The sequence below is a fragment of the Monopterus albus genome, unplaced genomic scaffold (genome assembly GCF_001952655.1).
Source record: "Monopterus albus unplaced genomic scaffold, M_albus_1.0 scaffold40.1, whole genome shotgun sequence".
Taxonomy (NCBI): domain Eukaryota; kingdom Metazoa; phylum Chordata; class Actinopteri; order Synbranchiformes; family Synbranchidae; genus Monopterus; species Monopterus albus.
The window spans coordinates 5,779,355-5,805,366 of NW_018127920.1; the positions used below are offsets into that span (position 1 = coordinate 5,779,355).

Consider the following 26,012-nt stretch of genomic DNA (forward strand, 5'->3'; position numbering starts at 1 on the left):
CAGGGCGGCTGGGCGCACCCTTAGAGATAGGGTGAGGAGCTCGATCACCCGGGAGGAGCTCAGAGTAGAACCACTGCTCCTCCACATCGAGAGGAGTCAGCTGAGGTGGCTCGGGCATCGGTTTCGGATGCCTCCTGGGCGCCTTCCTAGGGAGGTGTTCCAGGCATGTCCCACCGGGAGGAGGCCCCGTGCTAGAGGAAGTGTCTGGAGAGAGGGAAGTCTTGGCATCTTTGCTTAGACTGCTGCCCCCGTGACCCGGTCCCGGATAAGCGGAGGAAAATGGATGGATGAATGGATTTAGGAGAGGCAGTGTAATTTGTCCCCCTGCCCCACCATGTAAGCAGTGCACCCCCATTTCTACCAGCCATGTCATGTGACATGGTAGCAGCAAGTGGGGGAAAGACAACACTGGTGTTACAATATGGAAGCATGTTGTATTCACCAAAGAAAAACAGTCTTATCTCATAATTATGACTTACTATTTCATAATTATAATTACGTTCCAAAATATAAATATAGACTACAAACGGACCTCAGAGTTACCTACAGTGTAACTCGCTAGGTTACGTGTACTGAGCAGGAGTTGGAAAGCTTCAGAACCTAGTTGAGAAATATTGGGTTTTTAAAACACGCCGAAGCTGCAGCCCACAGTAACTTATCTATGGCAGCATTAGAGCCTACTAGCTGATTCTTGGAAAAGTATGACCTGTGCACATGACTGACCTTTTACCGTTTAATGTGACATTTTCCAAAATACAATGCAAAAAAATGTATATTTAAGCTCATAATTATTATAGAGATAGCACAATAGTCTGTAGGATCTAGGATACTGGCTCTAGACAGCTTAGTACCATTTGGTATGGCCTATATGGTTGTCTCAGCCATGTCATCTATTCAGAATGATTTAACTGTGTTGCACTCAGGTCTACTGAGACATGCATCAGTGGATACCTGTTGCCAGCAATTGGCATTGGCATTTCTTCTTGAATTTATAGCTATGGTTGTTGAGCATTCATTTCATCTTCCGTCTTACTCCTCTTCTTCTTTCAGGCCCTTCCTGCCATCACCTCTTTTTATCATCCTCTTCTGTTTTCTCACCTCTCTCCATGTCTGCTCTCACAAAGATTCATGCATTAAAGCCCCACCTCTACCTCTTGAATACCAACCCAACTCCAGCATTCTTTGAGAACAGAGGGGGAAATAATCTGTTTTGGAAGCACCACTTTTCAGCTGATGGGGAACACTGACAAACCAGTCACTCAGCCCTTCATGTGCACTGCTCTGAACCTTGCCACCTACCATGAAGAAGAGCAATCTTTTTTACTCTCTCTTGCAGAGCCTCCAATCAATACCATTCCAGCAGCCAAAGCTCTGATTACCCATGTACAGTGCAGCATTAGCCTCAGTGCCTCCAGTGAGCCATACTGGCCATAAAGATGAATAACGGCTGACTTCGCTACCATGGTAACCCCTCCAGAGCTCTTACCACTTTTTCTCTAGTTGCCATTCTCCCCCATAGTCTGCTTTGTATGCTGTGGTGCAGCAGAACCAGGATTACAAAGCAGGGCAGGGAAGTTGCTGGAATTTTCCAAGCAAATCAACAGTAAACATGTTGCATACGCCCTGTGCTGCAGGTGGTCATAGGAACATTTGTTGTAAGCACTTTCATAGAGTTCTACGAATTTAACTCTTGTAAAGTTTAAAAGGGACACTTTTAATACAGCAAATAATGAGTTGTTGAAATCTAGAAACTTAAATCATTGGAAAGGAAAGGATAATATTTGAGGAAATCTACAGGAAACATGGACTGGACCAGTGAAGGGCATTTTACAGTTACAGTCTTGTTAGGAAGCAAGTCCCATGACTTCAACATCACTACCATGTCTTCCAACTTGTAATTTGATTAATAGTGCTTACCTGTTCTATAAATTCTGTTCCTCTTAGTGTGACCTGATCTAGCCTGTGATGATGGCTGTGTCAGTTAGAGCAGTTTGCAAAAATAACAAGGCTGTATTTTGGGCTAGTGAGTAGATAAGTCTCCGTGATGATGTGTAAAATCCCAGACAGCCGGTAGTCTCATTTAGCCACTTGTTAGTAAGCATAAGGATAACCATGTTTATTGGCCAAGTATGTTACACCCAAAGAATTTGTTTCTGGTACAGAACCAAGGCAGCCATCTGCGGTGCCAACTCAACCGATGGCTCTAACCATTGGGGGCAACTTGGGGGTTCAGTGTCTTGCCCAAGACACTTCGACACCTGGACTGCAGGCACCGAGATTCAAACCTCCGGTTGGGAGTCGACTGCTCTACCCACTGAACCACAGTCGCCACAACCACAGTAACCACCTTTCGTTCAAGTATTAAAATCATGAATGGGGTATTTACTGGTGTATTTATATCATAGAACAAAGCAAAACTTGAAAATGTATTGGCTTTGTGTTCACTACAGACCTTCATTCAGGCGTCTCATCAAACAGCCATTCAAAAATCCCACAGACTTCAGGGCGGGGGAAACCACAAGTGCAAAAATACTAACTCAGTGGTGGATTTCAGGACTCACTACTATGGCACTCTATATCTTTGATAAAATGCTGTAAATGGTATACTTTTGTGGACTGCTGATACTAGCATGTGAGGCGCGCTAGCTTCCTCAGGTTATGCTTACAACCCCACCCAGGCTGCTACTTGCATCTCTGCTTTTCCCACACCATGCAAGTGGATTTACTGTATGTGTGACACCTTTACAATTGCTTGCACACTGTAGCGCCGTCCATGATCAACCTAAGAGGTCTGATCAGCCAGATAAGTGCAGGTGTACAGAGCCTTAAAGAATAAACACAAATGGTTTTGTTTCAAGCATGGTGATGATTATGATGAGTATGAGACTTTTTCTTGTGTTCTACTAAAAAAGCATAAATACATAAATTTACAATTATTACAAGTGATGATTGTGTTAGGGTTAGGTTTAGTGTTAGGAGGAGGGTTCGGTTTAGGCAAGTTGTGATTATGGTTATAGTTAGGGTAAGTTGCTAAGAAATGAATGTGAAGTCAGAGTAATGTTCCCTGAAATGGTGGAAATGCGACTCTGCGTATGTGTTTGTTCTTGTACTTGCTATATATAGAGGACCAAAAAAGGTATCTGTGGAAAGTGAGGACATTTTGCCCGGTCCTCACTTTGTGAAACACCTTTTGGAGGGTTAAGACTTGGTTTTAGGGTTCAGGTTAGAGTTAGGTTTAAGTTGGGTGTTAGGGGAACGGTGATACTTAGAAATTTAGTTTTGGTGGTTTGAGGTTAGGCTAAGGAAAGCATTATGTCAATGAGTGTCATGCTCACTTGCGTCATTAGATTCTCTGACTGGTTCTGTGGCCTGGCTTCAGTTTCTTGGTGATTACAATTTGTTTCTTCTCTTTCTGTGTTTCAGTTGAAAGAGAAATGGTTCAGAAGAGGACCTTCACCCGATGGATGAATCTACATTTAGAAAAGGTTTGTGCATAACTTAATGAAATGGTGGCAGCAGAAAATACACAAAGAGAAGAAAGTGTAATTATGGTTTCAGGACTCAGTTATTACAGAGCTGTCTGCTGAGCTTTCCTTTACTACCTTTACAACAATTTATTTTATTGCCACTCCAAAAGCTCCACCTTCACCACAGACTGTATCATGAAGTACAGATCATGACCTTGCTCACTGAACGGGTCATACACAACAGCTGAAACAGATGCTGTACAAGACAATAGTTACAGTTTCCCTAAATTATACATGTCCTTGTGTGGAACTGCCTGTGTGCAGCATTAAAGTTTCATTAGGTTGTGAAGTGTTAATCTGAGAGAAGAATTACTGGTGCAGCAAGCTCACCGTGGTTGTTTTACTCACTGCATCGCCCTGCTAGCTGTGTTATGTAAACAGCGGACCAAATAGAGGAGAAATAATAAGAAAATGAGAATCTCCCCAGGGCCCTCGTTGTGGACTTCAGCTCAGCGTTCAACACCATCATCCCAGACGTCCTCTGCTCTAAACCTACCCAGCTCACTGTGCCTGCCCCCACCTGTCAGTGCATCACCAGCTTTTAATTTTTATTTTTTTATTGAAACAAAGTAACAGATTAACAACACAGTACTGAACATGGGAGACAAGACAACAGATACATGACATTACAAAAAGATATAGAATGTTTAACAAGATTGTAGTGTGTGAAGTGTGGGTATTTCCAACTTATGCAGTCTATGAAATGCAAAAAAGGGAAAACGAGGGAAAACAAATAAATAAATAAAAAATTACCAATAATGATCATATGTAACAGTACTACTAATTAAAGCAGCTTGTTACATTTTTAGAGGTTGGTGGGAATGTGCGTGGCCTCAGCCCCAGGTGTTTGGTTCAAGTTGAAATGTGTTAAAAATGGGTTCCATGTGTCATAAAAAAGCTGATCTATAAACTTGCGATCCATAGCAGTAGTGCTGGCGCACCAGACAGTGATGCAGCTGGTCAAGATGCTCTCAATGATGCAGCTGTAGAAGTTGCAAAGGATCCTAGGCGACATGCCAATCCTCCTCAGCCTCCTCAGGAAGTACAGCCGAGGCTGAGGTGGTTTGGCATGTCACCTAGGATCCTTTCCAACTTCTACAGCTGCATCATTGAGAGCATCTTGACCAGCTACATCACTGTCTGGTATGGCAGCACAACTGCTATGGACTGCAAGCGCCTGCTGAGTGTAGTAAAGACTGCAGAGAAGATCACCAGGACTCCACTGCCCTCTCTGCAGAGCATTTACCACCACAGGGTGCGTAGGAAGGCTTGTATAAGTTGTAAGTTTACATTGCTGGTCATAGAAAAGATGTTATTGCAAATTTCTGTCTATAAGTTGGAGTTGAGGGGGAGAGTTAAATCGTTTTCCCAGTTGAGTTTTGGTATTGTTATTGTTGAATCTGTATTTGATATGAGTTTATATAGCTTTGATATTATTTTCTTGGAGGATGTAATTTTCATAATCTCTTCAATTAATTTGGAAGGTTGTAGTGGATTATTGGTTACACTAATCTTTGACTTAATTATGGATTTTAGTTGATTGTACTGGAGGAACTGTTCTCTCTGAACTTTGTACTTCTGGATCAGTGTATTAAATGATATGAACTGGTTATTTTCAAATAGGTGATGTAAGTGAGTGCCCACCTGTTTTATCTGTGTGTGTGTGTTAGTGTGGATGTGTGCATAACAGTACAGAAGAACATAGGCAAGTATACATTTCCACATGGTGTGATGAACAAACAAAAACACAGGCAGAATAACAGAATAAAAAGAGGGTCACCAATGCAAGGGATGGTTGTAGGAGTCTGTGTGGGATAGGGGTTGCTCTGTGTATGGATGTAAGGGACCAGGGTGATGAAAGGGACTGAATTATTTAACATGTAGCAGTCACTAGTTGGTAGGTAGTCTGTAAAAAATCAGAAGAGCCACGGGGTAATGTTCGAGTCGCGATAGAGCTGTCCTTCAATGTATAATTTGTCCGCAATGATATTTGCATGTTTGATGTTCTGCCTGTGTTGTTTCATAATTGGGTAGAGGATTTTCTGTCGTTCGTTTATTTCATGTGGGAATTGATCATTGAGTCCGAAGTTTGTGTCTTTCAGTCCCTTTCTTTTACTTTTAATTAGTTCTTTGTGTTTGTAGTGTTCCAGTTTCACTATTATTGGTCGGGGTGTTTTGTTGGAACGTGGACCAAGGCGGTGTACACGGTGAAAGGTGATCTTTTGAGTTGGTGAAATTTTGAGTTGGTTTTTCATGAAGTCTTTAACCAGTGGTTCAGGGTTGTCGGGTGATTGTTCTGGAATGCCAGAAAAGATCAGGTTGTCTTGCCTGTTTCTGGTTTGAATGTCCAGTATTGTTTCTTTAATTATTCTGTTTTCTTTCATGAGTCCATTTTGTTACTGAGGGTTTTGATGGATGCTTGGAGAGAGTTGTTCGATTGCTCTAACTTTACAATGTAGTTGTGGGCGAATTCAAGGTTTGACCAGAGTTCTTTTATTTCCTCATGAAATGTGACCAGTAAGTCGAGTTTTTTTATTGATGGATGCAAGAACACTGACCTCCATGTTTGTTGTCTGTAGATCACTTGAATCTGTAGAAGAGGTCTTTTTCCATTTGTTTGGTTTTGGCGTGTCTTGCTGGTTTGCACTGGCAGTATCCATACTGCAGTGAATGTAGTATTGGTCGATGAATGATTCTAGGTCCGATAAATCCTTCAGTATGTGAAAGATACATTGCAGTTATTGGCAGTAACTTGCGATTCCGATGGATTGCTTGTTTAATACCAGTAGTGGGTTATAAAGTCCGAAAAAATAGCTAGCAAAATTTTGTTTAGACTCAGTGACTGTGTATTGCCATATTGAATACCCCGTGCAGTCTCACGATCTTGCAATACTCAGTACATCATCCTCCCATCTGGAGCTAATGTCTCAGATCTCACCAGCATCACCAGCTTTCTGACAGACAGGAAGCAGCAGGTGAGGCTGTGTTAGGTCCTCTGCCAGTGCTCCCTCTCTCTCTCTCGCACAGGCAGAGAGGACGAGTGGCAGGGCGTACTGGGAGATAAGCCGCACAGCTGCTCGCAATCGTCTCATCAGCCAGACACTGCTTAACCTGGGTGCTGCCGTCTTCCCCTTGCCAGTCTGTTCCATACACACCGAATATTTCATGGCCCACGTTACCTTGATAATCACTGTGACTAACTTTTGCCAGTACGTGCTGTCCAAGCACCAGCTATCTGTTTACCTGCCTGTTCCTCTTTACTCTTCATCGCTACCTGAGCTCCAGTCCTGTGTACTTCCTTGTCACTGCCTGGCCTCCTGTTTTCCTCCTGTTCCCTGTCGCAGAGTGTTTTATCTCCAACCTGTGTCACTCACCTGTGAACTTCCTCATCTCTGTCTGGGCTCCTGTCCGACACCTACTCCCCAGTATCCTCCAGCTAAGCCTCGTCCATTTTATCTGCACTAACAACAATAAAACTACCCTGAATCCAAGTCCTGCCCATTGAGTCCGCAACGCAGTTTTGAACAAGGCTTACCAGCCCCTTAACAGGTTGAAGAAAACCACAGCCAGCACCCAGACTATCAGCACTCAGAGGACCCTTCTGTTAAACTCCTGAAGTTCACAGATGACACAACAGTCATTGGCCTACAGATATAAGGTTGAACAACTGACCCTGTGGTGCAGTCACAACACCCTGGAGCTGAACACCCTCAAAACAGTGGAGATGACAGTGGACTTCAGGAGGAGCCCCCCACCCTACCCCCTTTTACCATACTCCACAGCAGTGCTGCTGTGCTCCCTCAAGTTCCTGGGCTCCACTAATTCCCAGGACCAGGACCCAGAACATCATCACCAAAAAGGCACAGCAGAGGGTGTACTTCCTACGTCAACTCAGGAAGTTCGACCTGCCCCAGGAGCTGCTGATACAGTTCTACAGAGGAATCATCGAGTCAGTTCTCTGCACCTCCATCACTGTCTGGTTTGGCTCAGCAACCAAACAGGACAGGAACAGACTCCAGTGGACAGTCAGGACTGCAGAAAGAACCATCGGTGCCAGCCTGCCCTCCATGGAGGACCTGTACACCTCACGGGTCAAAAGGAGGACAGATGATTTCTGCAGACCCCTCACACCCTGGACCCTGTTTGAACTCCGCCCCTCTTGGTGGCATACAATGACCTGTAGCGCCACCCAAACAACCAAACACAAGAACAGTTTCTTCCCCCACACCATCACTCTGATTAACACTGAACCCATGAAGGTATAACAGAACGACATCCCTCGGTGCAATGCCTGTAAATATACCTCTGTAAAACTAAACTGTGTGTATATATATTTCTATATTAATAAGTATTTTATCTTTACTTTCCAACGTACATTCCTTTTTGTTTGCACATTCATTTATTCTTCTTGTCCTCTCAGTCTTATCTTGTTTACTTACATGTTGCCTTAAGGAAGAGCATTGTACATACACACTGAGAGCCACTGTACCAGAGTCAAATTCCTTGTGTGCCCAACACACCTGGCCAATAAAGCTGAATCTTTATTCTGATTGTTGGTGAATGGGACTCGAAACTAGCCCAGGCAGCAGGTGTATCAAAGAACTCACAACTTAACCCTGAACTGTGAGTTGACCAACACCTGACATGGAAGTTCAAGCTGATCAGAGTCAGTTCATGCAGCTGTGAGTATATTCAGTCTGATTTAAGCTTTTGTGTGATCGCTATAAAAGTCATCATCTATGGAGCTGCAATACTATGACTCACCACATACATAAGTAAATAAAGAGCAGAGCCACCATTTTCATTCAGTGGAGTTTAAATACTGTATTACTGTGTGACATAAATGTGATTTTATCTTAAAAACATACAGCAGTGAAGAAGCCTGAGATGGAAAACTAATCAGTTAATAGGCCTTTCATTGCTACTACAAAGTAGGTCTGGCTGAAAAGTATGTCAAGCATATCAGTTAAGCATTTCGCTTCCTTCTCTCACTTATGTGCAGCCTACTGACCCCTTCTCAGGCTTTGTCTTCAACATGCCTCTGCACTGCTATGCGACTCTGGTACACTCGCCTCAAGTGACTGCACAATGAAATGCAAGCAATATCTTCACACTCTGCCATAGTTACTATACACCTGTGTATTTAGACCTGCTGAGCTTGAGCAGTGCCTAACGTCATGGTATTTGCACTGACAGGCTGCGTTTCTGTGGAATCTCTTGACCTTTTCTTTTGTTTTTTTGTTTTCTGTTCCAAAGCAGGGGTGAGTCAGGGTGAGCTGAGAGTCTGAGCGTCTGATCAAGTCTTTTGTTTTCTCTCACAATGAGCTCCTCTTCTATTTACTGTTTGGCCCTGCATCAAATCTCTGACCCACTAACTGACAATCATATATTTGTCTTCTTGGAAATTTCTGGTCACTTCACCCCCCACCACCCCACCACCTTCATGTCACCATTCAGTCATTCACCATGTTCAAAACAAATCACAAAGTGAACAACTTATTGTGATATCAGGGATAAATGTTAACTCATGCATAACATGCTGTGAGTTTGATTGATTTTTAAAGATAAATGTGTATACATTAACAGTCAAAAGTTTGGACACACTTTCCCATCCAGTTCAACTGGAAAGTGAATCCAAAAACAAATCAATCAAACTCACAGCATGTTCTGCATGAGTTAACATTGTGCAGCTGGGCATTTGATTTCACTTACGTTTCCCTGTAATAACGCCTCCACATTACTGTATGTTCTTGGAATTACTGAAAGTGTACAGCTTGGTGTTTTGATTTCTCTGCAGAAGTAATTTGAAGTGCTGTATGAAGAGCTGTTCACTGCCACCCAGTGTGTTGAAGGGTGGCACAGATTCATGGTTTTGATTTGGTTGCTGGCACTGTTTAGCATCTCTGCTGAACACATTACTGGAAAAGTTACATAACCTCCAGATTGCCCCACTTCCTGACACCTAAAAGCCTATTTGAATATCTTTAAGACCCCATTAGCGATTGGCTAATCACAGAGGTTTCAGTAGAAATAGATAATAATAATCTTGATGGCATAACTGTTCACAACTACTCCACATAGAGCACTGAGATATACTGTACCCTCAGGACTTTGCACCCCTGTTAATCAGGCATTTAGACTGAGTATGGTAACATGCAACTCCCTGCTAGCTATATTTTTAAGCAAGGGGCTACATTGGATGGGAGGGTGAGGAGTTGCAGGGGGAGCGTTGTAAGCATGTATGATATGGCCACATTGTAAAGAGTCGATGTGATTGGCTTCATTCACATTTCCAGCCCATGTGTTTCCAGTGTGTTTTGGTTAGCCATGCTGCTATCATAGACTGCTTTACCTTAGCACCAATTTCTACCACCAATGTTTTGGCACTGACAGATAAAAACAACTGTTTAAAACTGCATTAACTAAGATTTAGCACAAATACGAACAAATCAATCAACAATTCATCTAGAAGTGTTTTCTCCCTGTTGTACAAACCCTCCATCAGGGAACTGAATGACTACAGACATGTCACTTTGACATCTGTAATTATGAAGTGCTTTGAGAGACTGGTCTTGGCCCAACTGAAGGACATCACACATCCCCGGCTCCACTCCCTGCAGTTTGCCTACAAAGCAAATAGGTCAGTGGATGATGCAGTCAACATGGCACTGTATTACATCCTGCAACATCTTGACTCTGTAGGGGCCTATGCTCAGATCCTATTTGTGGACTTCAGCTCAGCGTTCAACACCATCAACCCAGACATCCTCCACTCCAAACTGACCCAGCTCACTGTGCCTGCCCCCTGTCAGTGGATCAATAGCTTTCTGATGGACAGGAAGCAGCAGTTGAGGCTGGGGAAAACCACATCCAGCACCCGGACTATCAGCATAGGTGCTCCCCAGGGATGTGTGCTCTCTCCACTGTTGTTCTTCCTCTGTACCAACGACTGACACCTCAGGAGGCCCTTCTGTAAAAATCCTGAAGTTCGCAGAGGACATAACAGTCATCAGCCTCATCCAAGACGGTGACGAGTCGGCCTATAGATGGGGAAATTGAACAGCTGACCCTGTGGTGTGGTCATAACAACCTGGAGCTGAACATATTGAAAACAGTGGAAATGATAGTGGAATGGTTTGGCTCAGTAACCAAACAGAACAGGAACAGACTTCAACGGACAGTCAGGACTGCGGAAAAAAATCATTGGTGCCAGCCTGCCCTCCATGGAGGACCTGTACATGTCACGGGTCAAAAGGAGGGCAAAGAGGATCACTGCAGACCCCTCACACCCTGGACACGAACTCTTTGAACTCCCCTCTGGACGGCGCTACAGGTCTGTGTACGCCAGATCATCTAGACCACATGTGTCAAACTCAAGGCCCGCGGGCCACATCCGGCCCGCGACATCATTTTATATATGTTTTTTTTTTTTTTAATGGCCCGGCGATATAAAGCACCGATAAAACACAAACTACAAATCCCATAATGCAGCGCAACAGCTGCCTTACTGAACAATAGGCTACCTGCGATCATTCCCACGTCAATTACTTCAGATCAATCAAGCGTCTGTTGATGTATACAACCCTAATTTCAAGTCAAAGCTAGCCCCTAACAATGGCCAAGAGGAAAGTTGATTCTGAAAACAGAGCCTTTCAAAACCGTTGGGAGGCTGAGTATATATGTTTACTGACATTACCGGTAAACTTGTGTGTCTTATTTGTGGAGCTAATGTGGCTGTAATTAAGGAATATAACCTAAGACGACACTACGAGACAAAACATCAGGACAAGCTGAGAAACGTGAATGCAGAGCAGAAGCTACAGAAGGTAGAGGAGTTGAAGAGGAATCTGACATCACAGCAGACGTTTTCACCAAAGCCAAATCACACAGTGAAGCTGCTGTGAAAGCAAGTTTTATTGTGGAGAGGAGAAAATCAGCCCGGACATTTACCGAGGGAAAGTTTCTGAAGAGCTGCATGATGAAAGTGTGCGACGTCTTGTGTCCAGACAAAAAGCAGGTGTTTGCAAATGTAAGCCTTAGCAGAAATACAGTTGCTGACTTTAAGTTTAAGTTTATTTATTTTGGAATAATATTGTATCCTGTCTGTTTCGATTCATATTTATGTTCAAAAAACGTTTAGTTTTAGTCTGTTCAATAAATGTTTATCCTGTTCAGCCTGTGACCTAAGGTGTGCTTTGAGTTTTGGCCCCCTGTGTCATTGAGTTTGACACCCCTGGTCTAGACACAGAGACAGTTGCCTCCCCTGGGCCATTACACTCATGAACAGTAGTCAATGTTTTGCTCTTTTAACTAGTATATGTTCTGTTTTTATTGCTGTGCACATCAGGGGCTGTTGGGCTGGAGTCAAATTCCTTGTATTTTTGATGATACTTGGCAATAAAGTTTATGCTTATGCATTAACTGTGGCCCAAATTCGACAGTGAATAGCAGTGAATGCTCATGTTGACAATGTAAACAAGACTCTTCTTCCTGTGTAGGTCCATGTTTCAAACATCCCCCATACATGATTAGTTAACGCAAAGGCAGTGTGGCAAAGATTGAACCAGATCCAACTTTTCGGTCACATGGGGTTGTCATTTTTCTGGAGCCCCCTGTGGTGCTGGTGCCGGCTGCGGTAAACACAATCCCCCACCTGAAGAGGGCCATGTTTTTTCATGCCTTTGAAACTCATTCTGAACATGGCCTTATCCTTGTTTGGCTAGAGTGCATTCAAAGGTCAAACTGTCTGTAATGCTTCATGGTTGCATTGACACTTCTCTCATTGACCATTTTGATATCCAGTGCTATTAATATCCAGCATGTAATTGGGGTCAAAGACTTTAAAAATACATCTCTCCTGTGGTATCTATTTTGATGAAATATCCTGTATTTTTACCTCTAACCAATCTTTCTGTCTCATCCTCCTCAGTGTGACCCACCCATTGAGGTCCATGACCTTTTTCAGGACATCCAGGATGGACGCATCCTCATGGCCTTGCTGGAGGAGCTCTCTGGCTCCAAGCTGGTCGGACTTTTTGTTTCTAATGCCACATTTTTCATACATGTACCTGTACAGTATTATGTATAAAAATCACATTAGGAGCTCACATGGCACAATTGGTTGTAGCAGTAGGTGTTGTTGAATAAGCAGCATTTATTACATTTGATTAAAATTTTTTATTCTGAATCGCCTTCCAGCTTCATGGGTTCAAGAAGTCCTCCCATCGTATTTTCAGACTCAACAACATCGCAAAGGCCCTCTCTTTCCTTGAAGAGCGAAACGTAAGTTCCACAGTCTTACTACCTACACTCACCGGTCCCTTTATTAGGTACACCTGTACAATTGTATGCAGTTCAATACAACACTTCCACCTTAACATCTGTGTTTATGAAGCTCAAAATGTTTTGGTCATTGGCGAACTTGCCATATATGTATGCATTTAATTATATGTTTATTATTGGGTTCACAGTTAAAGATGATGTTGTACTGGACTCCATTATGTTCAGAGGTGTTCCTAATATTTTGCCGCTCATGTATGTAGCTGGGCAGGACAAAAATAAAGAGACACCTCTTAAAATGTGTTTATGTGGGTGGGGATGAAGACTCAAGATGCAAGTGAGGGAAATGTGGATGCAATTTGGGTTTCATCACTTCCTTTATTTGATCATTCCTTGCTCAAGGACTGACATCACCTTTTAAAAACTCAGACAGCTCCGGTGCATTTAAGTAACAAAGCAGCAGCTGAATTGACTTGAGTCGGTTGAAGAGCCGGGCTAGGTGCCACACCAATCAAGACCTTTTGAGCAGACAAAGTGGACAAAATCTTAATGCCAGTTACACTTTGACAACTACACATGGTTTCTGCATACACGGGTGGTTAAACTCATGGGGTGTGTGTTGGCTGTGGCCATAACACACAGCCAGTTACCTGTGATACTGTTTGATTAATGGCTGAATTGTTGACGCATGTGGAATGTGCATGTTCTCAGGTAAAGCTGGTCAGTATTGATGCAGCTGATGTTGCTGATGGAAACTCCTCCATCATCCTTGGTCTCATCTGGAACATCATCCTCTTCTTTCAGGTAATCCCATTTACTCTGTTCTCTTATTTAAACTCCTTCATCCACTTTCATTGGTACTTTGAGTTTCCATTTCCCCTCTTTTCCTCTGACTCTCTTTTCACTCAAAAAGAGGTTAAGTATAAAAATAAAGTGTGTATTCACAGTCTGTGCCCGTTCTATTCACAAAAGCCCATTAAAATGCAGTTCACTGGGTAGTTTATGTAATCCACTCTGCAGTACAGTGTCTTGAACGGAAACAACTATTTCCACAATTCTGGTCATTCTGCCAAGGTACGCTAGGCTTCTTTGATGGCATTTTACAGAGGTGTGGTCTTTAAACTGGTCAGAGGAGCTGATGAGCAACTTCACTATTTAAATGGTCTTATACGTGCACAGCGCTTTCTTATATGTTGCAGTACAGTCAAAGCACTTTCACACTATTTGGCCATTCGCACTCACACATTCACACACAGTCAGTGTCTTGCTCATGGACACTTCAACATGTGGATTGGACAAGCCTTCAGAACTTCAGTTTTGTCAGAGTTTAGAAGTAAGAAATTACAGGACATCCAAGCCTTTATGTCTTTAAGAACTAAGAGGATATCGTTGGTGACTTTCACCAGTGCAGTTTCTGTACCATGATTGATTCTAAAACCAGAATAAAAATCTACAAACAAATCATTCTTGTGGAACTGGTCACATAAGTGCTTTGCAACAGCTTTTTCAAGGATTTTAGAAATAAACGGTCTATGCATATCGGTCTATAATTAGCTAGATCACCTGCGTCAAGAGTAGGCTTTTTGAGTAGAGGTTTAATTACAGCAACCTTAAAAGTCTGCGGAACATAGCCTGTTAATAGAGAGGTTGATCAGATCTAATATGGACGTGTTGATTAGGGGCAAGACGTCTTTGAGCAGCCTGGACATTGTTGATGTCAACTCAGAGAGATCTATGGGAGATACGTAGTCCAAATATGTTTCTAAAGCCATTGTAGTAGATTGCATGTCCGTGAGAGACTCAGAGTAAGGCTTTCAAATTAGTTAAATGGATAGACATAGAAATATGGTGGCGTGTATGCACACAGCGGCTCGGGGCTCTCGGCTTTTTGTTTTTTTATGTGTACTTTTGTTCATGTTTTTGTTGTCACCACAGTTTTCTGAAGCCACCATCCAGTATGGAGCTGAACTACTTATTATTGGGAAGCAATACGAACTTTACGCATCCACAAACCGGGCTTTATTTACACCGGACCACTACGGCTCTCACCATCCCCCCTTTGTGGCCTAGGAGACGGAGGTGACACCGTAAACAAAAGCGGGGTAAGAGGAGTGGCCTGCGCGCTAGGCTACATGCTAACCCACACAGGCCGGCGCTTCCTAGTTTCTTCCTCACAAACACCAGGTCATTAACCAACAAAATAGATGAGATTCGGCTGCGGATCGTCTCACGGAGGATCGACAGCTGTGTGGCAATTATAACTGAAACCTGGTTGGATGACAACATCCTGGATGCTGCGTTGGAGCTGGAGGGACGCTCCTTGTTTTGAGCAGACAGGACTGCAGCATCTGCTAAACAGAGAGGCGGAGGTCTGGCGCTGTACATCTACAACTTCTGGTGCACAGCTACGAGTATCATTGGAACACACTGCTCCCCTGACTTGAAATATCTGGCAGTGAAATGCAAACCTTTTAAAACGGTGACAGAGATTTGCTCAGTCCTGAAAGTCTGATTGTAGCTATCTATATACCACCGCGAGCTAATGCTAAATTAGCGCTGGAGGAGCTGTACTGCCTGATCAGCAGGCCGGCCATAGAAGCTCCACAGCTGGGCATGTCAGGTCACATCTCTGTGGAGCTGATCCCAGCATATAAACCTCTGATCTGCAGGACAAAACCAATCACTAAAACAGTTAAGGTGTGGACGGAGGAGGCCTCTTCAGCATTACAGGACTGTTTTGACACACTGACTTGGGGGTGATCAAAGAGGGCTCAGACTTGGAGGCTTATACATCAGCTGTTCTGGACAGCAGTTCTTTACTGATGCTGTCCTACCTACAAAGTCCATCAGGGTTTTTCCAAACCAGAAACCATGGTTGGACAGTACAGTGTAACCTGTGCTCAAAGCTCAGGACGCTGCCTTCACATCAGGTGACAGGCTGGCTTATAGCAGGGCCTGGAAAGAACTAAAGAAGGGCATCCGGCTGGCCAAAAGCAGGTACAAACAGCGCATTGAGGGGCACTTCATGAATAACAACACACAGAGTATGTGGAGAGGCATCAAAACAATAACAGACTACAGAGGCAACAACCAGCAGGTTAGACATGATCCCACCCTCCCTGACACTCTGAATAGTTTCTTTGCATGCTTCGATACACTTGGCAGCAGAGGAACTGTACAACTCCCTCAGCTGGAGGTGAGGAACAGCACCAGCCGCTTGTCCTGCAGGTACACCAGGTGAGCTCCACCCTGGGGAGGATCGACACCAACAAAGCTGCAGGACCAGACAGAGTGTCACGCCAGGTTTTGAAGCTATGTGCTGACCAACTGGCAGGAGTTTTCTTGAACATTTTTAACCTGTCCCTGCATCTTGCTTCAGTCCCTGTGTGCCTCAAGTCCTCCATCATTGTGCCTGTGCCCAAGAAATCAGCTGTCACCTGTCTCAATGATTACCGCCCTGTTGCTCTGACACCAGTAATCATGAAGTGCTTTGAGAGGATCGATCAACAGAGGATGCTGTCTCAATAGCACTACACACAGCCCTGTCCCACCTGGAGCATCCTAATACTTATGTCAGGATGCTAGTTGTTGACTTCAGTTCGGCATTTAACACTGTAATCCCAGAGAAACTGGTACAATGAAACTGGTACTGCACAATCTGGGAATGCCTGCAATGATGTGTCATTGGATTAAGGACTTCCTCACTAACAGGCCTCAAGTGGTGAGAATCGGAAGCTGCACATCATCCACACTGGTCCTGAACACAGACACACCACAGGGCTGTGTGCTCAGTCCAGTTCTCTTCACTCTGTTTACCGATGACTGTGATGCCATTCACTCCACAAACACAGTAGTAAAGTTCACGGACAACACCACCATAGTGGATCTTATCTCAGACAATGATGAGACTCACTACAGAGAGGAGATCCAGCACCTGACAAGGTGGTGTTCAGATAACAATCTTGTCTTGAACATCAACAAGACTAAGGAGGTTATTGTGGATTATAGGAGGTCCAGGAAGACAAAACATGCTCCTCTTCTCATACACGGGGAGGTGGTGGAGCGAGTGGATAACATCAAGTTCCTGGGCATCCACATCACATCTGACCTGACCTGGTTTCTGAAGACATCCTACCTGGTGAAGAAAGCCCAGCAAAAGCTTTTCTTCCTCAGGAAGCTGAAACGCGCTGGTCTCTCCCCTCAGTTGCTCGCAAACTTCTACAGAGCAACAGTAGAGAGCATCCTCTGTCTCAGTGCGACAGTGTAGTACGGGAGCTGCACTGCACAGGACAGAAAGGACTTGACCCGGGTGGTGAGAACAGCTCAGGGCATTGTAGGGAGTCCTCTTCTGGATCTAGACTCACTATACAATGACCAGATCCAGAGGAGGGCTGGACAGATTGCTGCAGACCCCACCCACCCGGGCAACAGTCTGTTTGTGCCTCTTCCCTCCAGGAAAAGGTACAGGAATATAAAGACTAAAACAAACAGACTGAGACACAGCTTCTTCCCCAGAGCTGTGAAATCAATCACCCACCCAACCCCCAGTCACACACACAGCCTCCCCCCTATGCACAGATACAGACAGAATACTGGACCTCTGCAGACACACACCCATGCTCACACCTCTTCCTAAAGACTGAGATTTGCACTGAGCTGCACCTTATAATGTTACTACACTCTTGCTGCTGTATAGCCCTTTAATTTGTTCATATTTTATATTGACTTATACAGTTTTGTGTTATGTAAATAATGTGTCTTTTAAACCAAGAGCTGCCAGAAAAAAATTCCTTGTGCTATGCATAATGACAATAAAGATTATTGACTCTTTACTTGACTTGATGAAACTGTTGTAGCAGGTGAGCTAACCATTACCGAATCTGTTGATGATTTTAAAAAACAGCTGAAGTCACATTTATTTAGACAGTTTTTTAATTGATTGGGTTTATTCATTTTATTTTGTGAGCACTTTTTATGTATATTATTTATCTCTTTTTATCCTTTGACTTTGTAAAGCACCTTGTGACTCTGTCTGTGAAAGGTGCTATATAAATAAAATTTACTTACTTACTTACTTACCTTATTAGCCAGCCTAGCTGGGCTAGTGCTAGTCAGTCACAGTATCTCTAAAATGTCTTTCTATTTTCGGTCTCCTGTTCTGTTTATTACCCTCTGGCATTTAGTTCACTATTGTACACTATTTGGTTCAATTAAAGTAATTGAACAAGAAAAATAAAACTCTCCAAGCTGATGGCTCACAAGCTGGGTAGTTCATTGGCTTAGTTCAGTCACCAGACTCATAGCATCTGTCAGTATTTTGCACCATTCTTTTCTTGTGCAGAATGGAAAGCACCGTTCCTCTCATTAAACTGAACACAACAAGAGACAGAATAAAAAAAGAAACAAAAGCTGTGCAGCAGAGACTGATTGATCTTATGTTTATTCCTCGGTATGGGTTCAAGTATGTCTTTCTTAATGTTACCAGTTTAGATAGGCCTTCCCAGCCTTGTAAATGCTCTCATGTTTTAAATCTTATGTCTTTTGCTAGCCAGTTTCTGAAAAAAGGTAGTTTCCTGTGTGTATCTTACAAAATTTGTTTGTAATGGCAGGTTATTGCTTCTTTACAGGTGAAACTCTGCATTAACATGTTAGAACTACATTTATGTTTTGCTGTGAACAACTACAGACTGATGAATATACTTGGACCTAGTTACAGTATACACACTCACGCCACTTTATTAGGTACACCTGTAGAGTTCTATGCAGTTCAGTCCAACATTTTGGCCTTAACATCTGTGTTCATGAAGCTCAGAGGTGTTCCTAATATTCTGACCCTCTCATGTATGTAGTTGGGGAGGATAAAAATATATGGACAATTCTGAATATAATGTAGTCTATTAAACATAGAATTGAATTTATACATTTTATGACAATTTCACCAAAACCTGTAACATTCTGAGCTTCATAAACACAAATGTTAAGACTGAAATGTTGCATTGCAGTGCATACAATTGTAGAGGTGTACCTAATAAAGTGGCCAGGGAGTGTATTAATCCCCTGTGAGAAACCCAAACCCTGCCACAATCAAAAGAAAGCTGCTTGAAGAACATTAACATTTCCCTTAAGTATGTTACTAAACAACAAGGCAATGCCAAGACACGTTTCTTTATCAAAAATCAGTTTATTGGTTGATGAAGGATCACAGGACAGGACATCTAATTTTTCTAAAATTGTGTTTCCTTGATTCCTCTCTCCTTGCATTGTTTTCCTTGCATCTTTCTTTGCATCTTATGTGGGCGGGACTAAGATACCAGGGAAAGACACAAAGTGTGAGACAAACATGGATGCATGTGAGAGACCTGGGATGTGCCCCTCTGTCTTCCCCCAGATTAAGGAGCTGACTGGGAACATCAGGAGCCAGTTCCCCTCCTCCACCAGCCTATCATCCATTCCCACCAGCGTGTCTGACTCAGACACATCCCACTGCAGCACCCCACCAGAGTCATCACAGTCAGCGTCTACAGCCATGCGAGAGAACAACAAGGCTATCAGGAAACTGCTGCAGTGGGTACAGAAGCGTACACGCAAGTGAGTGTGGGCTGCCATTTTGGAAGAATTTCTTAGTATTCTGTTGAGTTTTTCTTTTTTTAGTGAATATATGGTATATTCATTTCATTCACAGCCCTGCTGACTCGCACACAATACTTGAAATATCTGCTTTCAGAAATGTTGTCACTTTGTCCAAACAAATGCAAAATGTAGGCCATGACATGGCAGCAGGGTCCATGAGAGAGGGGCTGTGCACAATTTACCCATGTTGCTTTTAGGACTTGACAGGGCTTTGCAGAGGAGAATTCTAAGAGTTGTCACACAAATTACCAAAGATAAATGCATAAAAAAATCCATTTAGTTAGTTAGATTTAAGTTGAGATGCTTTCTCATTACCAAAGCAGTGGAGGTGAATGGAATTGAAATTTTTCTACAGTATTAAAATAATGACATTTGGAAGATTCTGCAGCAACATCTTTGCAGAGACAGTGCCATCATTACTCTGGACAATCTAGTAAAAACAATAGTCCCTACCAAACTATCAGCCACGTGGTCTGTGAACATCCCTGTTGTCATAGGTATGGTGTGGCAGTTCAGGACTTTGGGAAGAGCTGGACAAGTGGTCTGGCCTTCCTGGCTGTCATCAAGTCCATTGACCCCAGCCTGGTAGACATGAGGAAGGCCCTGCTGAGAAGTGCCAGGGAGAATCTGGAGGATGCCTTCAGGATAGCCCACTACAGCCTGGGTATCCCACGCCTCCTGGAACCTGAAGGTACCAAGAAATAGCTGTGTATAAATAGCAGCCTAATCTGGTTACAGCCCCTTTTGACCTATATTATCATGACGAACCTATTTAGTGCAGCATTTCTATATAATAAATTAGTAATGCTCTGACAGAAGGGAAACCAGGACCAGTCCCAGTAGTAATCAACATCAAAATGTTTCCACAATGTTTGAGTATTTGCTTAAGGGTTAAAACCAAAACTGAAAGGTGTTGCCATGGCCTAGCAACCTGTATAACCTATGTGTAAGCAAGACCTTCTCAACAAGTTTCTTATCATTAGATCATTAACTATAACCAGGTCATTCTAGCACATTTGTAACAGTTGTGTGTGTGCCACCAAAACGAGGCTGCAGAGTAAGCAGCCCAAGAGTGATGCACTATGTACATGGTTATTCTTGCTTGAAATTCATGTTGTACATCTACATGAAACTACAGGGACCTTCTTAAGCCTAAATGAAGCAGAGACATGTTTTGAGTTGTCTCTCATTAGCTAATGCCACACAAGTATCAGCTACCTACATATTCTTAAGCAGTGTAACATGCAGTCTGGTCCCATAGTAACTACTTTCTACTACTGTTTTATAGCTATGTTAAGACATATCTCTTTCAGTTAAATTGTGAAAGGCAAAAATAAATTTAAACCAGTTTATTAGTATTTTCTTACTGTATGTGAACAGTGTTGTCCAACCTTACCAGATGTCCTGTACATAACCCTCTCGGTAACACTGCTGGACCATTTTGCATGGCACTGCAGTTTTTCTGCATAATTTGGAATTTGGTATGCAAGAAGTGGTGAAAATGTCCCGTTCTCTTCCCACCACCAGTCTCATATTTTGCCCTATGTATTTTGATTTCAGGTTATTCATTGTGAAATGCACAGTTTTGCTGCCTTTTTCAAACATCCCATCAGTGCCCAAGCAACCACACATACTGTACTTAACTTAAGTTCTTGCCATGTGTGTGCACTGTGTGGTGTTGCACTGTGTGTGGGACAGAGTGGCCCCCCCACCCCTCGCAGACAGACTCCGAGAGACAGATCAGTCTTCTGGATTGGGAAAAGTGAAAATGCATCATGATTATATTAATTAGAAGTGGAGTTTGTGCAAGATAACCTTGATGTCGCAATAATAAACAATGAACATCTGTTTCCTTAGCTTCTCCAGCACCGATAGTAGAACCGATAGCATTGAGGGTTATTGATCTACAGTATTTAATAATTTATTACCGTGTTTGTTTAATGCCAGGATTCAGTACCCAAAGTTTAAGTCTGAAAGGCCTTTCTATGAAATGTCAGTGTGGTTAATTGTTGTTTATCTGCCCAGATGTGACCATCAACACACCAGATGAGCAGTGCATCATAACATACGTGTCACAGTTCTTGGAGCATTTCCCTGGCATAGAGGTAGGAATCCCTGCTTACAGTGCATGGATGACTTATTTCAGACATCAAATTTTGAATGTGAGCACTAATAGGTTTCTGACAACCTCTTTGTTTCTGTTTCAGTCAGAGGAGCCCCGACATCTTATTGAACAAAGCGTCTCTATGGGCCGACTCAACTTTCTTGACAGTGACTGTGACCACATAAGGAAGGGCGCTTATCGAAGCAGAGTGAAAGAGAGGTCTTATATGTTCCAGAGGGATTCTAACCAGCCCCCGCCCAAAATCTTGATTTCCTCTATGTCAGAGGACAGGAGTGTAATGTCCCCTCTTTGTAGGCTGGCTCCAGCTCGTTTGTGGTCTAGTGAAGACTTAGCAGATTCCCCCCATGTGGAGGACATCTCCAGCAGTGTGGTTGAAGACCCCCAGGAACCTGTCAGGGAGGTTTTAACCAACTCAGGCTCCAAATCCACACAGCTGTCTTACACTCCCTCACCCACTGGCTCCTCAGTGCCTGAGTCAGTAGTCGGTGACTCAGCAATCAACTCACCAGATTCCTGGGTGGAAAGTGAGGTTGGGGTGATGCCAGAGAAACTTAGTGAGAGTCAAAGTGATAGTTCTTTGTGTGACAGTGGAACTGCCTGGGATGTGTACCGTGCCACCCCTGTGGAGGTTACTGCGCTTGATGAAGGATTTGTCCCGTCCATAGAAGATAAAGCCCCCGATGAGCAGTCGATTACTGAGTCATATATCGATGAAGGGATTTACTCACTGAGCTCATTGGAGAGCACCCAATGCCAAGGGCATTCTGAGAAAAAGTACGCAGAAGCAGTGAAAGGGATAAAGACAGACTTTGAGAACTACGGCCAATACACAGCACTAGAACAGATAACTGGTCAGAGCAGTGTTGGTTTTATAGAAGAAGCAGACTGTAAACAGAAGGATACAAGTCTACTTGAAAAAGATGAAGTACCCAGAAAGCAAAAGGCTAAGTCCCAGCTAAGTTCCAGCAATGAGCAGCCATCCTCTGGCCATTTTGAAGAACTCATGATGCAAACAAGTGTTGAAGAGAGCATTGACAAAGAACCTGAATGTTTAAAGAGTACCGTGGATTTCGCCAAGGATGCACAGGGCTATGAAGGACAAAGTAATGGGCAAATTCAAAGTCTAAATGAAAAAAATAACTCTGAAGGGGCTGAAGAGGAAAATGAATGTCAGAAAACAGACCCTTCTTTAGAGGACAAGAGAGTGGACCGAAGAGATAAGTCAGGGATTTTACAGGAAAAGGATGAAGTGGTTCTAGAAACACATGATGAAGCCAGTGAAGGAGGCCACTCAGTTCCACAAGAAAGCATCAGAACAAAAACTAGTGATGCTTTAGCAAACATGCATGTAATCAACCAAGAGGGAGCATCAAGCACATGCTCGGAACCAAGTATGGGGATGAGAATTCCTCTGATCTCCATCTCCAGTGAGCCGGAAGAGCAGAACAAAGAGGGAACATGTGATCCAGAAAGAGAAGCTCATGCTGGGGATGAAGAGGTACACCACACAGAGGCAAGTGGAAGCGACAGAACTGACACAAACGTCAACAGACCTCAAAGGCCAGATGAACTGAGTTGTGACTCTGGAGACAATGATGGCAAAAATCCTTCCTGCCTAATATCAGAAAATGTTAAACCACCAGCTTCAGAGCAAACAGGGGATGTGGAAAATGTGCCTTTTGATGAAACAGATGAACATGACAGGAATTGTTCAAATGAAGACACTTGTGTTCCATATGCAACTGATAACATGGAAATAAGTGAAGCCATACAGGAATGTAAGTTTCTTCACGACATGTCTCAGACAGGCAACACTGACAAGGACTTCACAGCTCAGACATCAACAGATGCCAAAAAAAGAAAACCTCAGTAACACCTTTTTTCAAAAGGCGGCAGCCAATGTACAGCAGAGCGCACTGGATCCAGTCAATCTGGAATTGAATGGTAAGACAGGGATTGTGTGTTATGACCCAGCTAGCATGTCCAGAAACACGGACATGTTTTATACAGACTTTGATCAAAGTTCTCCCACAGATGATCTAGTTGGCGACCCTATTGAACCCATGGATCTGTTCTATCCTGACAAAGAGGACCCCATGTTTCCAGAGCCACTCGACACTGAAATGCAGAGTTGGCCTTCTGTTTTGAGTGTATCCGCGCTACAGCCCGCACCAGCTTCACAGCCTCTGCTAGACGATCAGCCACTCCGGCTGCTGGGTGACGAAGAGAATGACAAGGTAAATGGAAGCTTATTTAACAGTGATTCAGTAAGTCCAACAGTTTCACTTTTTAATTATATTGAAATGAATTTTTGAATAGATACCTTTGAGCCTTAGATGATGAATTCAAACAAATTGCTATTTATATATTTCATCTGTTTTGATAAAAATGTTTTTGATCTGTTGTGTTTACACCTGGCACCACCATCAGGTCAAAGCTTCAGTTTGTCCAATACTTAAGTCTACAACTAAATATGTCTAAAGGTAATCACACTCTTACTGGGCGTCATAGAAAAACACTGCCTTCACACTGCCTGTGTGTATGTGTGTGTGTGTGTGTCTGATCACCCAGCTGCCCAAACTGGATCATGAAGCAATGTGACATTTCACACTTTGACAGTATAACAGCTAACAAGCAGATGAGCCACTGCCATTCATCATTCACAGTCACACCACTGTGTTCGTGCTATTTGTCTCTGTTATTGTGAATTACGTATTGGAAGAACAGTTTAGACAGCTAAACAGTGAATACTGCATGGAGACTTTACATTGGATTTCTAAGCACTAGCAAGATATCATGACAACACACAGAAACGGGGACAATTATTTAAACTCCAGTTTTTTTTTGTCATTTGAGTCCAAAGTTTTATTTGTATTTTTGACAAGATTAAAGTCCCATAATTTAAAAATATATATATTCACAGCCATTAAAGATGGCATTGTGGTAAAATCTACCTAGTTTTTTTTTTATAGCAATAAGATTATATGTAGAGATGATAAACAATAACTTTAATTTGTCACACGGTACAAGTTGTGGAGTTTTGTCTACAGAGGACTGGGAGAATAGCTGAATACACACATCAGACTACAGTTATAACACTGTGCTAGATTAACAGTTATCAGGAGAAGGTTTTTTTCTGCTTATTTCTCCTTAAAGAGCGTCCTGAGTGCGCTTCAAACAAAGCTGGCTGTATATTGTGTCATCTGACCAAGGCAACAGAGTTTACAGTGTATTAATGCAGATATGCTTCCACAAACCTGGACACAGTTAGTCAGAAAGTTACAAATATTGTCTGATCCAGCACTCTTGATTCTGTTGTCTGCAACAAGGGTTGTCAGAGTTTAGAGGATATAGCTAACACGTTTATAGCAGACTGAAACCTAAATAGCCAAAATCCCTCAAAGCATTCACTAGAGGCAGGACTGTGTTTATAGTGTACCATAAAATATAAACATGCTGTACACACAATGACAGCAATGACAAATAATATTTTGGCCTGAGGATGCTACCAAGAGAAAGCTCATAATGTCCCAAATGAAAAGCTTTTATTTGCCCAGGAACATGAATATACTCAATAGGTTTAATGGCAATCAGCCCATTAAAACTAAGTTTAGGCCTGAAGGTAATGCTAGAGAAAAGGTCCACCAAAACATTGGGATTCATCCTCTGGGGACCCTGAAACCATTCTTTAATAGATTTACATCTATTACTGTCCCTGTCGCCTCAGCCGGCAGACAGCCACCCTGACATTATTCTGTAGAATTCAGATCACATTTTGTGACCAAGTCATTTAAAAAAACCAGGAAATTCCAAATGGTTCACATACTTTTTCTTGTCACCGTACATTGCTGTGGGCTTCTTGCAAGTTGTAGAAATGTCCTGCCTTGGAGCTACGAGCTCATAAGTGACTGATTGCTGACCCACACACTGTTTCCATACTAAGCCAGCCTTGCAAGTAGGACAACAACTTGCAAAGATACACTAAGCTCATGTATGTTACTAAGCAGGCAACTAAGATTTCTCTCTCTCTCTCTGTGTTTCTCTTATTAGGTGATGATTAAAACAAACCAGGAGCAAGACAAAGTATCTGAACCTCAGGAGCAGTGTTTGTTGCCCAGGGAGAAGAGAGGAGGGTTCTGGGGTGATGATGTTACAGCAGATGGCGGTGATCCCAGTGAGGCTGAGCCACAGAGCCCTGGCTCTGCCAGAGAAAACACAGAGTCTGGGAGGTAGGCTTTCTATTCTTAGCCACGTCCCTGGTACACTGAGAAACGGACTTGACCCAGGGGGAAAGCAGTGTTATGGCAACGGATGGGACTGCTCTGACCCAGCCTCTCTCAGTTTGTGCAAATTTTTCCTTAAATGTACCGAGCAAGGTTATCCATGTGGGCTGGTGATGGACATAAAGACAGGCCTTATCAGGGTTGAAAGACTGTGGCTTGAAGAATGGG

At 43.0% G+C, this 26,012-nt stretch overlaps 1 protein-coding gene across 1 annotated transcript in view; it reads left to right on the forward strand.

Moving 5' to 3' along the window:
- The window catches only part of LOC109959627 (calmin-like), a 46,173-nt gene extending 22,739 nt beyond the window's left edge, over window positions 1-23,434 (forward strand). Inside the window, exons 2-9 of the mRNA XM_020599145.1 lie at window positions 3,424-3,485; window positions 12,457-12,552; window positions 12,726-12,809; window positions 13,518-13,610; window positions 19,195-19,394; window positions 19,934-20,127; window positions 21,462-21,541; window positions 21,644-23,434. Of these exons, the coding sequence (XP_020454801.1) occupies window positions 3,435-3,485; window positions 12,457-12,552; window positions 12,726-12,809; window positions 13,518-13,610; window positions 19,195-19,394; window positions 19,934-20,127; window positions 21,462-21,541; window positions 21,644-23,434 (2,589 nt within the window). The 5' untranslated portion in view covers window positions 3,424-3,434. The remainder of the gene's footprint in view (window positions 1-3,423; window positions 3,486-12,456; window positions 12,553-12,725; window positions 12,810-13,517; window positions 13,611-19,194; window positions 19,395-19,933; window positions 20,128-21,461; window positions 21,542-21,643) is intronic.
- Window positions 23,435-26,012: the final 2,578 nt, after the last annotated feature.